This window comes from Aptenodytes forsteri, unplaced genomic scaffold (genome assembly GCF_000699145.1).
Source record: "Aptenodytes forsteri isolate BGI_AS27 unplaced genomic scaffold, ASM69914v1 Scaffold108, whole genome shotgun sequence".
Lineage (NCBI taxonomy): Eukaryota > Metazoa > Chordata > Aves > Sphenisciformes > Spheniscidae > Aptenodytes > Aptenodytes forsteri.
In genome coordinates this window covers 409,872-425,326 of record NW_008794448.1, presented here as the reverse complement: position 1 = coordinate 425,326, position 15,455 = coordinate 409,872, and the positions used below count along the sequence as shown (strand labels likewise).

General features: G+C 35.4%; 1 protein-coding gene across 4 annotated transcripts in view; it reads left to right on the top strand.

The window, feature by feature from the left end:
- Nucleotides 1-6,162: 6,162 nt before the first annotated feature.
- CUNH15orf41 (chromosome unknown C15orf41 homolog) overlaps nucleotides 6,163-15,455 on the top strand; it is a 105,002-nt gene continuing 95,709 nt past the window's right edge. For 3 of the 4 annotated variants that reach the window (XM_009290339.1, XM_009290338.1, XM_009290340.1), the window contains exons 1-5: nucleotides 6,163-6,203; nucleotides 7,355-7,400; nucleotides 8,264-8,328; nucleotides 11,596-11,656; nucleotides 14,671-14,743. In XM_009290339.1, coding sequence (XP_009288614.1) covers nucleotides 6,187-6,203; nucleotides 7,355-7,400; nucleotides 8,264-8,328; nucleotides 11,596-11,656; nucleotides 14,671-14,743 — 262 coding nt within the window. In that variant the 5' untranslated portion in view covers nucleotides 6,163-6,186. Of the gene's footprint in view, nucleotides 6,204-7,354; nucleotides 7,401-8,263; nucleotides 8,329-11,595; nucleotides 11,657-14,665; nucleotides 14,744-15,455 lie in introns of those variants that run through there. The other variant, XM_019474894.1, reaches the window with a different exon arrangement.

The following is a 15,455-nucleotide window of genomic DNA, read 5'->3' as shown; positions in this document are numbered from 1 at the left end:
CTGCTGTTGATAGTTAGATTTTTGTGGTGTGGGTGAAAGAAGGTGGAATTTACCTCTGTGAAGAGCTAGCATTATTTTTTGATCATTGCCTGTATTGATAATTTGTATTGATAATTTGTATTTACCTCTGCATTTTATTTTTTTCATGTCTGATACAGATTGTTCATAGTCTGCAGTTGTTTTAAAATATATTGGCCGTTAACAACAGACACCAAAAAATGAGGTGTCTACAGGAAGAATTGGTGCCCTGTTCTTAAAGGAACTTCTAAGTCTTTCTAAATGAAAAATCATTCAAACAGTATCTAATACTGGCAATTTTCCTCTGTCTGCTGCTAGAACTTATTGGCCAACTAGGTCAGACATTATTAAAGTTCAAGTGGCCCAGTGGGAAAAGTAATGGCCTTATGCTACTATGAATTTTAAATGCTGCCATTTCTATATATTGCACCATCATCTGTTCTCGCACATCACTAAATTGTATAGAAGTTGTGGGACCAACCAGTGTCAAGGTCATAGAAGTGATGACTCTTCTCAAGTAGCCTTCTCGGAGCTTTGTCATACAGTTATTCTCATAAACCTGGCTATAGGCAGGAAAGTTGTATGCACATGCCTGCGTTTAACCTTTTTATGATCATTGGATAGTGTAAGCCTGCAATGCAGGATGTCTTTTTCCTTGGACTCTTTACTTTTGGTTTTTACTTTTGATCCTACCAAAGGTATGAAATCGACTTTGATGCAAAGACAATTTTTAGTAAGTGATTCTTTTTAGTAAGTAAACCTTTTGAGTTGAGCTGTTGTACAGTTTATTGAACTGGATATCGGAGAATTTCAAAATTGATTAGTGCTATAGATCTCCAGATGAGCTTGAATTTTATCTTGATTTTAAATGTGATGGTACTAAGTCTGAAATGAGCATATCAGCGGGTACTTCTTGTCATAGATATATTTTAATTGAATTTTTATAGTATTAATATATTTGTAATGGGAGTATTTCCCCAACAGCACTGTATTGGCTTTGTTGTTCCCAAAGTAGTAGCTACTGATAATGTTTCATTGTATGGAAGGCTTCTTATGCAGAGATAATAAAACTGGTTTTGTATCCCAGACTTGAACTGGTGTAGCTGGAAAGCTGTAACATTGGAAGATAGCCACTTTACAGAAGTTACCATGTTGTAACTGAAGACTTAAGTACTTTGATGTCACTTAGTTACTCCAATTCAAACTCATATATTGATTTAAACACATACATTGACACGCGCGCGCACACACACGCTTATATATATAGACACGTATATTGATTTAGCTTAAATTGGTAATTCACTGACTTCCGATAAATCAATGTTAGATTTGTGAATGATAAAGTACAAATGTGTACAGAGACAATAATCTGCTTTTTGAGAATGTTCATTCAGAGAAGTGGCTGCAAGTATATTAAAACTTTAGGAAAGAATTTAATATTAAAAGCTGCAGTGAAGAGAGGTTAAAGCCATAACTATTCTAGAGGTCAGTGAGTGTCCCTCCCTCATTCCATATTCTTCAGTGCTTGGATGCATATAAGCCTAGCGGTTCTCGAGCTTTGGTAGGCCTTTGTTATTTCTGAGCCTTCCTGGATCCTCATGTGGAACCATTCAGACTGCAAAGAAGCCTTTTTCCCGCCCTGACAATCCTGACAAGTAGAAGAAATTCTGAGAATCCACTAGTTGTCACCTCCTCTCAGGTGGGAAGTTCACTATCAGACTGGCTTTAGTTGATTTACAGGTATAACCATGGTGCTTGTTAGCCTACATCCTGCAGTTCTGGGAAGCCATGGAGGCTTCATGCATCTGTGCATGTACACATTTGAACCGATGCTGCTAGATCTATGTGAAATCCATTATTGACAGAGGTTTTAGAAATAAGAGCAGACTGGTTAGCATGTGATAAGCAGTATAGAAACATTGCTTTCTTTAGGAGTCCCTGTTCCAAAGCGTTTGCAGTACAGAAGATGAGAATTGAAAGGCTGTTTGGGTTTCTTTCATGTCTTTGATAATGTAACAGGAAAAATGTATTTTAGGCACACATTCTGGAATTTCAGGATAGCTGTGAGGAGGATTCCCCTTTCACCCCCAGTCATTCAAATTCGTTAAATATATATATTTCTTTCCTCACATAGATCCTTAATCCAGCATGGCAGCACCACGCAATTCTAGCCCTAAGTTGTATGTATTACTTTTATTTTAAACCTCAATATTGCATTAGTAAAAATATTTAAAAACTTATGATACATGGAAAGGGAAAGTTCTTTTCCAGTTACTAGAAATGAGAGACTCTTGCTGTCTGCTTCAGAACATTTCATGAAGGGATATGACTAGCACTACATACTCATGCTGGAGACCATGGAAGGAAAGAAACAATTTCTCTCCTTACCTGAATTCCTACAATAGCTAAGTGCAGTGTTGTATGCACTTCCAAGAGAAGGTTTGACACTGCTGCTTTGGGATTTCACACGTAACAGCTTCTGAATTTTGGAAACACAGCTCCTGCCCCCACACTCAGTTTTTTAACCAATATATTTATTGTGTTAACAAGGTGGAATGTTCCATTTTGTGAAAGGGAAGCAATGAAGCAATGTTCTTTGTAGATTTCATTTGTTTAAAAAAAAATCAAGGCTGTGTTTAAAAAAAAATCAAGTCTGTTCTATATGTATATAAAATATATATTTGTCTCATGATGGACTTTGCTTTCCCCCTGCTTGCCTCCACTTGTGTGAATAGTTACTGGATTAAATACTGCAGTTCGTATTTACTCTTGTTTTTGGGGGTTTTTTTTGTACAGATCTCTCTAGATGCTCTTCCTTTGTTCCATGGTAAAATACATGAAATAGACTAAAAATTCAGCTTTACATTTTAGGCAAAAAGTGTGGAGTTAAAGATGAGGGAAAGGAAACTCATTTTAAAAGGAACAGATGAAGCGAGTGGAACTTGGTTTTGTATCTAAAATTTAATGTTTTCAGTAATCTTGGAAAATAAAGTAGAAAAGTGTAACTTTTATCTTATCCCTAAAAAATTAATTATTTGCAAGGGCTGATAATATAATATTTGCAGAAGTTGTCATGTTTGGATTTTCTCCTGGTGAGGCTGTAGTAAATAGCAAATATTAAGTTGGACAGCACCCCGAATCTTGGGTAGATCTGCAAGCCTGCTTTGTTGAGAAGATGATCTGATCCAATTAAATTCTTTTTGTCCTTACTAGCTGCTTCCTGGCCAGAGTTTTATATCAACTCTAGTTACAAAGCACTGATCCACATCAGCATATTATCTGTTACTAGTTTGTATATGAATACTCAGTGCAAAACAAAACATTTCTGAAATACTCTCCAGGGATGATAGCATTCCTCCTCTACCAAATTCTGGGATTCATTAGAAGAGAATGGTCTAAATTTTACCCTTACATATTAAATAACCGAAAGGCATAGTCTTTTTCGAGCACCACACTTGCAGTTGTCTTTTTAGCTTGTCCGATCTCTAAGTTCTTAGAATTAATTTCTCTTATCTCTTGTTCTGGTCTGACTTGGGCATCCCATTCTAAATGTGGATGGACTTTGATATCTGTAATACTTTTTTTTTTATGATACGAAAATTTTTGTATCTCTATGTCATTTGGAACCTAGAAATGACATTTCATTTTTAAAAAAATAAAAGTTTTCTTCTTTAAAAAAAAGTGGGCATTTTGTAGCAGATTTTAGATTTCTTGGTTTTCTGCCTAAATCTGGTTATATATTGACGAGCACAAAGTGCATTAGGCATTCAGATGGAAGTATGCCACCGACATCAACACAGAGTAACAAAAGGTAAATTGGTTCATTATGGATGCTGATGTACAAGAAAAAGAGGATATTTGAAGAGCGAGGCTGGTTGCTTTCAACAGAGCTCTGGGAGTTAGATCCATTACCATCTGGAATTGCAGAAGAAAATGTTTCCATGGAAGTGGCTGCTACAGAACTTAAGAGGAAAGTTTGCTTGTTTTCCTGGGAAAAAAATTTAGTTCTACAAGATGGATAACAAGTTAATTTATTAATTATTTAAACTAGGTAGTACTCGGAATTATGAGTTTGGGGGTTTTCATTTGTTTTTTTCAGAAAATCAGCAGATCTACTTTGGCTCTACAGTTGATTCTCGACAAAAGAGCTTGCTCAACACGAACATGTCTATATCCGTAGCCTTCCAGTAAGCCATGAGGCTTACTAGAAAGCTTATTCCGTAAGAGGCAATATTGCAGCACGGAAATGTTATTTTGAATAAAAGATATTTTTGGTGTTATGTTTGTTTTCCAGGATATCTCAGCTATATTAATTTGTCTGCTCGTTTGCTGCTTTGAAATCCTGTATAGGAGCATCAGAGGACGGATGGAGCCCTAGGAATTTGGCTGCTCCTGTAGAAGTAATGATAACTTACATGGCAGTATCCCTGCTGTCAGTATCAGCAGTTGTGATTGTGCTGTCTGGCAATGCAAATGCATGTTCATGACTTCTGTCCCCTCTCCAAATACACAGTACTGTCTTTTTCAGCACTTTCCGAAACCATGATGTCTCAGTTTTCTGTCAATGGCATCTTGCAATAGATGCTCCAGCCGTGTTTTGAGGAGCTATTTCATTTTGCCAGGAAGTTGTGGCAATGGAATTGTGGCAATGAAACACTGAGTGGCAGATAAGTGCTTTCAGTGTTTAAGAGGAGAACTGCGTTAACCAGAAGAAACACAGAAGCAGCCATGTGAAGATATAAATCCACTTCTCCTGGGGAAGGGGAAAGATCTTCTAGCAGTAAGGCTTGACATTCTTTGAATGGTATTATTGAAATAATTCTCTTTGTCACAGTCATAATGTTTTTGTACTGCAGTCCAGTATATATCCAACTTGTTCAGTTATTGGACCGAATTTTTTAGTGTTCGTGGTAAGTCCTAAATGATCTGAACAGTTGGAAGCACAGGAGAGGAGTGTCGGACTAAACTGAAGTAGAAGGGCAAAATCCAAGGACTCCAAGGGAACAAATAAAATGGACACAAGTCAGGAGTGTGACAAAAGGGATATGGTCTTAATTCTTTTTGATATGTCGGTGGGTATAATAGGATAATGGTACAATAAGTACAGTAATCATACTGGGAATAGCCTAAAAATACAAAAATTGGTATGTCAGTGGGAGAGAAGTCAAACCAGAAATCCAGTTAAATGCTGTCCTGTTTTGGTTTGGTTTTTTACATATCTTTTCTCTAAATTCAGTTCTACCATTATGACTGTGTAAATCTCCCAGATAATAATAGTTACGTGGAGAGCCATTAGGGGGCCATATGTATCCAACTTATTTATATCCTGCAGGTTTTTTTTTAAATAAATCAACTTGAAATACCTTAACTTTGCATATGTACATAGCCTGTGTAAGTGTATAATCTTAATTTCTTTCCTTTGTTCACCTTCTAATGATTACATGTGCATGTTGAAGGTTGCCATAATTAGATGGTGCACATTTTGGGGAAGCATTGTGGTACATATCTCCTGGTCTCTGTGTCAATTGATATATATTTAAGAATATTTAAATTCTTGACTATATTGTAATTTATTTTTCTGTAATCCATTCATTTCATAAATCTGTATATTAGTCAGTTTATGTTGCTATCATTTTTCTACAGTTTTAACATTCAGTCAGTGAGTACTCAGGGTGAACATTCTCATGTGTAAAATACCGGAGATCAAGGCTCAGCTTACTGCTGTCACACAGATGTTGCGCTGGGCAGACAAGCCCAAAATACCGTGTTATAGCAAAGATGCTGGAAGCACAGATATGGATAAAACAAACCAGTAAGCTCTTTATATAGCACTGTGTCAATCTACTTGCTTTGTTGCTAATGCTTCGACTGGTTGGTTTAGAGGTAACATTTTATATTGTGCTGTGTAGATATACTGTCTGTTTAAACCTGAACAAGCTATTTAGTCATTCTGTGCCTCAGTTTTCCCTTTTGAAAATGGGAGTAAGACTTCCTTATCTTAAATTAGTATTTCTGAGGTGTGGAAATTGCAAGGAGAAGGGCCATTTTATGTATGGAGAGAACATTTACATTTAATGTACATATGATGTGATACAGGTGTTAAATTCACATACAAGAAATCTGGCAGAAGAGCAAGACTTTAGACATTGCTGAATCTTTGAACTACCTATGCTATGCCTTAGTAGGTAAGTTCACGAAAGGAAAAATATTAATTATTCATAATGCTTTGCTGTACCATAAAACTCGATTTATTGAGACAATAATTTGTGCAAGTTGCATGTAGTAGGAAAATATATCAGGAGTAATTAATTGTATTCAGGATGTGATGAGGTAGATATATCCACAGAGGACAATTGAAAACAGTAGCGGTGTGGTATTGATTGCCTTTCAGAGGGCAAAAAAATCCTGTCCCATTTCTAAATGTTAACAATTCAGAGAGAAAAATTCCCACTTGGGAAGAATGCTTTCCAGGTTGCTTCATTGCCAGGTGTTTGACATTGAGTGGAGCCTTAGATGAATGAAGCTTATGGCAGCTTTTGGAAATGACCGACTCCAGGGAATCTCGGCTTCCTGCTGTGAAAGTTTCTATTTTCAAAGCACATCAGTTTCAGTGGGAATGTTCCAGTGGTCCCATATGCTACTTCTGACAGAGGGGGAAGTTTTTAACCTGAATATGAGACAGCTACTGAAGAGGTTCCCTTGCTGCTAACAAAATGAATTTCAATATGTTGCCAGTGAACAAGCAGCATGTTCCCAACTGCTGATGGAATTTAACTCCATCAATTATTAATGGAAATTTTGCTTTGTTTTCCTTTTTGCTTGTTCCCTTTTAACTCAGCTACCTGCTCCTGATAGGACTTTGTGGGTTCTGAAGCTGAAAAAGGAATCACCCAAACAATACGCTCGCTTGCTTTGAAACTTCAATATGTTGCCAGTGAACAAGCAGCATGTTCCCAACTGCTGATGGAATTTAACTCCATCAATTATTAATGGAAATTTTGCTTTGTTTTCCTTTTTGCTTGTTCCCTTTTAACTCAGCTACCTGCTCCTGATAGGACTTTGTGGGTTCTGAAGCTGAAAAAGGAATCACCCAAACAATACGCTCGTTTGCTTTGAAAGTCTTGCTATATTTTCCTCCCCTCCCTCGTACGCTCTCTCCTTGACCTAGCAGCAGGAAGCCTTTGTCTGAGGTGTTCATCTGGAACAACTTTTCCACACTTGTTTTCATGTTCTGTTAGATTACAGGGCAGCAGGCCTACCTTTGAAGCTCCCTTCTCTTTTGTTTCTTTGCGGTGCACTCCAGTAATTAACTTTGTCCTTCTTTTATTTGTTCCAGTCAATCGCAGTCCACTCTGCTGAGCATCTTCTCCCAGGAGTACCAGGTTAGAAGTTTTCTCCTTTGTGAGGGTTGACAGGTGCCTAATTGAATGATGAATGTCCCTTTATTTCTTTGTAATTGAACTGCCAGCTTTCTGATTGGTTTGGAGGATGTTCCCTTTTCCACATCAAGCACCGCCTGAGTCTCAGTGGATGGCTGCCAAGCCTACCCATCCATCTGTCTAATAACATCTAGCCTTTGCTTATTTGGTGGACCTGTAATAAATTATGCTAAACCATTATTATTCTGACAATAATAATTTCCCTGTGTTGCGTGGTTCCATGTGCTAAATGTTTGCTGACTTGCACTGTCAGTGCTGCTTTCCATTGCTGACAGAGATGATGATAAATGACCATTGCCGGAGTGGCAGAAGGCAAGAGAGGCAGAAAATGGAGTCATTTATCATGAGATGACAGGTGTCAGTCAAGTGGCAAGTCTCTATGGAATTACTTTTTGTAGTTTTTCAAATAAGTTGTTTTTAAGCAATGTTCTTCCTGGTTAAAAATGCCAATTGAATTGTAAAACTAGAGTGCACCAGACTTAGATGGAATTGAATTGAGGGAAAATTAATACAAAGGTTGAAAGAGAGAACAAGTTTTTCTTTGCCCTCTGCAGCCTTCAGTAAACTTATTTAGATTCAATTATTGTGACCTTATTGGCTTTTACATATATGGTACATTGCAGTACAGTCTGAAGACGTTCAATTCAATAGGTAGATTGAATGTCATTTCTGTACAGAATCTAAAAACATAGTTCAGTTTATATATCAAAGTGTAGCCAAGGAACCTGTGTTTGGGCAGTCGTGATTTCTGTGTTTTGATCTATGACACATTTGTAAGACTCTTTGTTTGTTTTTTCATTTTCTAGAAACAAATCAAAAGAACACACGCCAAGCATCACACTGCTGAAGCTATTGAAACTTACTACCAAAGGTATGACCTCCCCATCCCGGTTAAGAGTATCATCATAACTATTAATTGTTAAGGCAATAATAAGTAAATTAGCTTATGAAGCTAATTTGCTTAAAAATAAATTAAAAATTTGGGATGAGTACAGAACGGTTCACCTAAAAATGTTTTTCAGTGAAAATGCAGAAATTTTTCAGCTTTTGATCAGTCTAATTAAGAAAGGGTTTACTTCCTTGGCTCTAAGTCAGGATAAGCAAATATTTTTTACAGTATATGTGATAGCATTTTATATATTGCCTATAGTTTGTAATGACAGGATTTCTGTGTCAAGACTAATATTGATGATAACTTCCTTACAGCAAGTGAGCTTGTTCTTTTACAGTTGCTTGTACTTTTAAAACAACATTTGTGTTACGTTACAAAAAGTTACATATTAAATTCATGTATTGGCAGTTAAAGCACTAATTTTTAGATCACTCCTGTTTTATCAACAGAAGTGTCAGAAATAGCTGTTAAGGGAGGCTAAAAACCTTTATGTCATTTTACAGTATTTCACAATTGTTTGCATCTTAAGCTAATAAATTGTATTTGCTACGCCTTATAGTTTGTCTGTTACTTCTATAGGCTTTACTAAAAATACTGCGATGACATAATTGGGGCATACTGGTAACTGGTAAAGATACCCGATTAAAATATTACTTTGTAGACTGACATATCTGAGGAGCTTGCATGGCAAGTGATATTTATGCTTAATATTAATCTGTATGAATCAGGAAAATAAACAAAAAGCCTTTATTTGTAAACAATTAACTGTACTTCCACAGAGTCATATATTAAAAACCTAAGCACAGCCTGATTATATCAGACGCTGGTTTAGAACGTCTAGTGTGAATTGTGCTGTTTTGGGGGTTTGATTTTCTTTTCTTAGTAGTTGTATTGTTCTGTAAAAAATTGTACTGGATCACATTGCACTTTTCCTAGTGTTGATTCTTGTTTAGGAAGAATATTGGCTTAAAATTTTGTTGTGTTAATAACCATGTATATACAATACTATTTTTAATTACTTTTCACTAGCACAGTTTCACTGAAGTACCCTATGCTAATTGTAACTGCTGTGTAAATAACCCTTTTCTTAGAACACATGTAAATAATTTCAATCATTTTTATGATGATTGTGTTACTAGTTCCAACAACTTAAACCTGAAACATGGGACCAAATTCTGCTGTATGCAAAGCAGCAGTTGTATTGGTGTCAGTAAGGTTGTAGGTATGATTAAGTTTGGCTCACATTAGGTAGGTGGATTTGGTCTCCTGTCCCCTTCTGTACTGTCTGAAGTATGATAGCAGTACATAGCTTCATGCATAATGCATTAGTTATATGGTGGTGGTAGGGAAAATCATTCTTCATGCTGTTTCTGGGTATTTCATATTGCAAATGTATTAACATGGACGAATAAAATGCACGTGTTTTAAAATCAGAGATGTTCTGGTTAATAGTTAGAAAACTCATCTCAATCCTGTTTTAGTAGATTTACTGTGTAGTATGTTTCGTAAGCTACAGGGGCAGACTACTTGAGTCAGAAGCCAGTTTGAAATGCTTCAAGCGTAAACATGACAAACACGTCTTCTCCTCTACTCTTTTGTAGCATCCATCTTACACTGTAAGCCCCAGTCTGTGTGGTATGCTCCTTCCTATTCCCACCCACATACAAGCAAATAATTGTCTCCTATTGCTTTCCTAGGTCAGAAACTACCAGTGTTTGAAGGTAGTCATTTCCAGTGGTCCCTGTTGCGAGCAAGTAGAAGTACAGTTGAGTGGAGTAGTTTCTGCTGCTCTGCTGAGACTTACTAGTCTTAAATTTAGGCAAACACGAAGACAAATTATGAGAAGGATCAGCAAGCTTTTCAGAACAGTATTGCCATCAACATGTGAGACCTGTTAGTCCATAATGGAATTGCCAGTAGCATTAGAAATACCCAACAGAAAATTACTCCATTGTCAGCTGTAGCTTTACTGTTCAGTTCGATCAACTAGATGCATGTTTTAGAACAGTAATCTCAAGTAAATCTTCCTGGTTAGGTATTTTGTTTATGATCTCTCCTTTTTTCCTTCTGTTACAAATTTTCAATGTTTAACTATAAACAAGGCATCTTGTTTTGTGGTTTTTTTATGTGGAATTGAAATAGGTTACAGCAAAAAGCTTTTATCATTTCCTTTATTCATTAAGCCTCAGAATAACTTGCAAACAAAAAGCCCTCTAATCATCTGTGAAGAGGTTTATGTAAAGGTGTTACACCCATTCCACAGAAAGGTAAAATGATAAAGAATTTTAATGTCTGTAACTAATGAGCAGAAGAGTGGCTTCTGATGGATAGATAATGATAGAGCTGGAAATGCTGTGGCCTTCTAATGATGTCAGTAATGATGTGCTATACGAATACAGATAGGATAAATGAGCAGGTTCAAATGTTGGTAACTATTGTTCTTTTCCACATGACTGCAAAGCACATAGTATCTTCCAATAATACAGTTTCTTCCCATCAACTCCTGAGAACAGGTTTTAGGCATTATTGAAATGTAAACATCAAACAGTGAAAGTAACAGAGGTGAGGAAGGCGATATTGTGGGATGCGGTGATCAGAAACATCACTTGTGTATCCATATTGGTCTAATGCTCTTAACCAGAAATGTTAAGCCTTTGCCATTGACAGGACAATGACTTTCTATTGCCCTTTATTGGATCCTAAATATTTCTTCTTTTATTTTCTCTTTAGGATATTAATTTGATTGTTAGAATCTGATTTCACTAAAGTAAGTTTAGTGTTTAAACTACTGCCCAGTTGATAAAATCTGGACTAAATTTAAGAATTTATGTTTTTATGCATAGTAGTGAATTGAGTAAGATATACAGTGCGCCATCATAGTTGAAGGTCATGTGGAACCCAAAATCTTTGCTGTGAATAATAGAGGTTTATTTGTCTGTGATGCATCTTTTAGTAGTACAGGTATAATTTATTTGTATGTCATTAAGCCAAAATTTTTTTTAATTTCTTGATTTATTGTGTTTTTTACCAGTGACTTAATTGAGATTGATCTATCTTGCAGATGAATAGGAAACAACCCTGGAGAGTTAGTGATTCTTTAAAATACTTATTTCTTAAAAGATATCCCATTAAATACTCTGTACTGAGGTATTTTCCCCCAAATGAAAGAGATTCACAAGGGATACTGACATGTATAAACTGGCCTTTTCTTGCCACTGCAGAATTACCTGGCTTTGTCTTGTCTAGGTACCTAAACGGGGTGATGAAAAATGCAGCTGCCCCTGTATTACTGGAGCTGGCCAATGAGGTAATCATCTTTACTTTTTTCTTTAATCTTCCAGTGTAAAACCTGAGGGGCATATCTGTAGTGATTTTAGTGAGAAATGTAATTAAACTAAAAAAAATGGTTTCAAGGCACATTAGACATTTAAAATGGTTCCCCAGTCTGTTAGTACTTACAATAATTAGACAAAAAGCCCCATTTATTAATAAATCAGTTAATGTAATTAGTCTCTTAACTTCAAGGCGAATGTGTAAGAAACTCCAAATTTGTATTTTGCAGGAAATTTCAGGCAGACCATAGGTCTCTAACGCACAAACTTACTAAAAATTCCCACATTGATTAAATGGAGTTGCATGATTTTTACTTATATTTGATTCCTTGTTTTTAATAACAAAACCCATCTAAGATTTTTTTTTTTAATAATAGGAAGGGTGAAAACAGTTCATTTTCCTGACTCCGTTTATTTCTGCTCATATGGATTAGAGGATGGCTAATGAGAACTGCTTAATATAAAGAAATTAAGCAGAATAAATTCCTGAGTATAGCCATTTCCTAGAAAAGCTGGTATATGAAAAGTTCAGTGCGGTTGCCATTAAAGTCTTGACAAAATTATTGGTGCCGTTTATTAACTAGAATATGAATCTGCCTTAGGATGCAAGGTGTTATTTGCATTAAAAACTGCTATCTAAAGCACTACCTTAAAGGAGATGTAAAAAGTTTGAAAGAGTGGCAGTGAGCCTCCTAGAAAAAAAATTGATGAAATATCTACCCCTTAAACTCTAAAATATTTATTTACAATAATAATAACAATACAATAGCTGATACTCCTTGGAACTGCTTATGCAGCGCTCAAAGGGATAGAATGAAATGTATGCTGGTTTTTGTTGCATTTTAATACAAAATGTAAGAAGGAGGCAGAAAATGAGTGTTTGCATTAAAAATTATATGGCACTACAAACATTAGCAGCAAGTTCTACATGTTACATTAGTAAGAAAGGATGGTTTCTCTCTCATGTACATTGCTGCAGCCAGCAAATGAGCGATTACCTATCAATTACTAGAAGGTTTTAATGGTCTGTGAAGTGTCCACATATCCTGATCATACAGTTAGCATAGAATAAAGGACTTATTTCATATTAGTGGTAATGTGTAGCTTCTTACCGTTTCTGGAAAAGACAAGTCTTAAAGTACTGAGAATAGAATGTACTTTACATAAATAAGTACAATCCTGTTAAGAATTTAGGAAAACAACCCGATTCGTGATATATCACACCCATATTATATGGGAACTGTCATAAAAATATTTCAAGCACAAAGTAATATATCTGTTACTGGTTCTTTGTATATTTTTTCCCATTGATTTAGAGATGATGCATATAATTTCTGACTCTAGTGAGCATATCTTTGCTTATATTATACTAATGCATTTTTGCAATTCAGATCAAAGATATCTGCAGTTCAGAAATAAATAAAAATTAAATCTAAGGAAAGGGAAGATATACAAAGAACTTATTTGCTTCTGATTTTGTAGTAGCAGGTATATAAGAAAGGCAATGCATTTTGTGACTGCTGCCTAATGCATTAGGGAAATATGGCAATAACCAGCACCAGATTACTGCTTCCAAACAATCAAGCTGCCATTTTTATATGATAGTTAATATTTAAATGACATACTCTTGCATCTGCTGACAATTGATGTAATGGTAATACTTTATGAGTCAATATATATTTAATCAGTGGAAACTGTAAAAATTGATGAGAAATATATAACATAGGTGCATTATAGTGTGTAGCAGCTCTGTTAAATAGGAAAAGCTCCATATTATTATCTTTTGGGTTTGTTTTTTTGAGGGTTTGGGAAACTACTTTTTTTTTTTTTTAATTTTATTTGCCAGCTTCTTCGTATTGTATATGTAGTGCAAAAGGACTAAAATATATCTCATTTTTGTTAGATAGGAATAATAAAATTAGTCACTGTTCTCTTCATACAAATATTTTCAAGTGAGATTTGAAGCACTATGAATTTTACTTACATGCTAAATTCTGACATGAAACATGATGGCCCTATTTCAAAGAAAGATGGACACATGATTAATATGAAAATTAGGGAGATGCAAGTACCTGAACTAATAAGGTAGTCCTTATTCAGGCTGGACTACCTTCAGTAATTTCACCATTTTTCATGTGTCAGCTCTGATGTGGGTTACTGGAAATAAGCAGCTCCGTGGAAAGCATTTCTCTCTACTTGGGGAATTTAAGGGCATCCAAGTACATACATATTTGGCAGGGCATCCAAATACATACATATTTGGAAAAAAATTTATGCACAAATGAAGCCACCTTTTTTTGTCTAGTTACTAAATCAAGATAAAATTTTTGTATTAATATTGAACTTGAAAACATGTCAAGAAAAATTCACTGTGACAATGTGTGAGCAAGGTTTACTGTCTCATAGTTAAAAGATTCACTAAAGGAATATTATAATGGTATCTAAAAAGCTATTGTAATTTCAGGTGGAACTACACCATACATTTCCATACATATAAAAACTATTGAAATGGAGGAATAGCTTTGTTAAAAAGGAAAACAAAAACTCTAAAGAAATTTTGACCAAGCCCAACACATCTGCTGGAGATGTTGATATTAAGGATATGTGGTATCACTTGACAGGTGCCACATACAGTGAGTATTCACAGCCAAGGATCACCACTTCTTTTCCTTGGCAAGTAACCTTACAAAAGGCATTTTACTGTCATCTTTTACAAAGAGTGGTTCAAATGCAAAATGTACAAACATAATAACCAGTAATATATGTTATCTACTTTATTTGGTTTTCCGCTGGATTCCGCAATCCAATTCCACTGTGGATTGCTGTTACACATTTGGTTCAAGTAGTTGAGCTTAATAATTGGGAAAAGCTACTGTTTCATCTCTTTTTGCTCTTTATTTTTAATCTACAAGGAGATTACAGTGCTGACAAATGTGCGTCTAAATGCATTTACCTCCTGAAATTCTCTTTTTATTTTTGTTGAGGTAAGGTGGACTTTGCCCCATCATTAATGGCTCGTATTGTGTTAGAAAGATTTCTACAGGAAAAAGAACAAACCATCCGTAAGTATCTTAGTTGTTTTTTTTCTTTTGTGTTTTTTTAATTTTAGGATATTTTTATTTCAACTTTTCTTCTGGCTATGATATAAAAATAATTAACGCAACACTGCAAGTGAGTTAATGAGGGTAACATTTTAAGGCTGGTATCTTCAACAGCTAATGATGGTTAAACTATGTAAAAAGACCACCCACAATTTAATACTAGCCAAATGAATGCTTTCTTTTTCCCTCTTAGATTTTCAGAATATCTGTTCTTTCAGTAAAATGAAGGGTATGGGGCTCACACTACACTTAAATGTTTAAAGCTATGTATTTTAAAAGTCAGTAATTACTAAGAATAGGTCTTAAAAATAAACCTAAGCCACTTTTTAATTTTGCAACATTGGAGAAATATTGCTGTTAAATTATTGCAAAAGTGCATTTAACTGATCTCAGTACAAGAAAATAAAAAAAAGAAATGAAAGAGAAGAAAAGAATAGAGCTACAGGAGGAGGTTCAAGCCTAAATTAATTTGCCACTGAAAAAATACATTTTGTTATTTTCTCTGTGTCAACTGCATGATTAAAACCGGCTGTTAAGTGAGCTCTGGGGATGTGCTCGTAAAAGATTTATGAGTAATATTCAATGTGATATTCAAAGTGAGTCATGAATATCAGGGTAATTGCTCTCAGTGCTGGCTCTTTTACTAGGCAGGAGTTTGTCAACTGCCCCATAA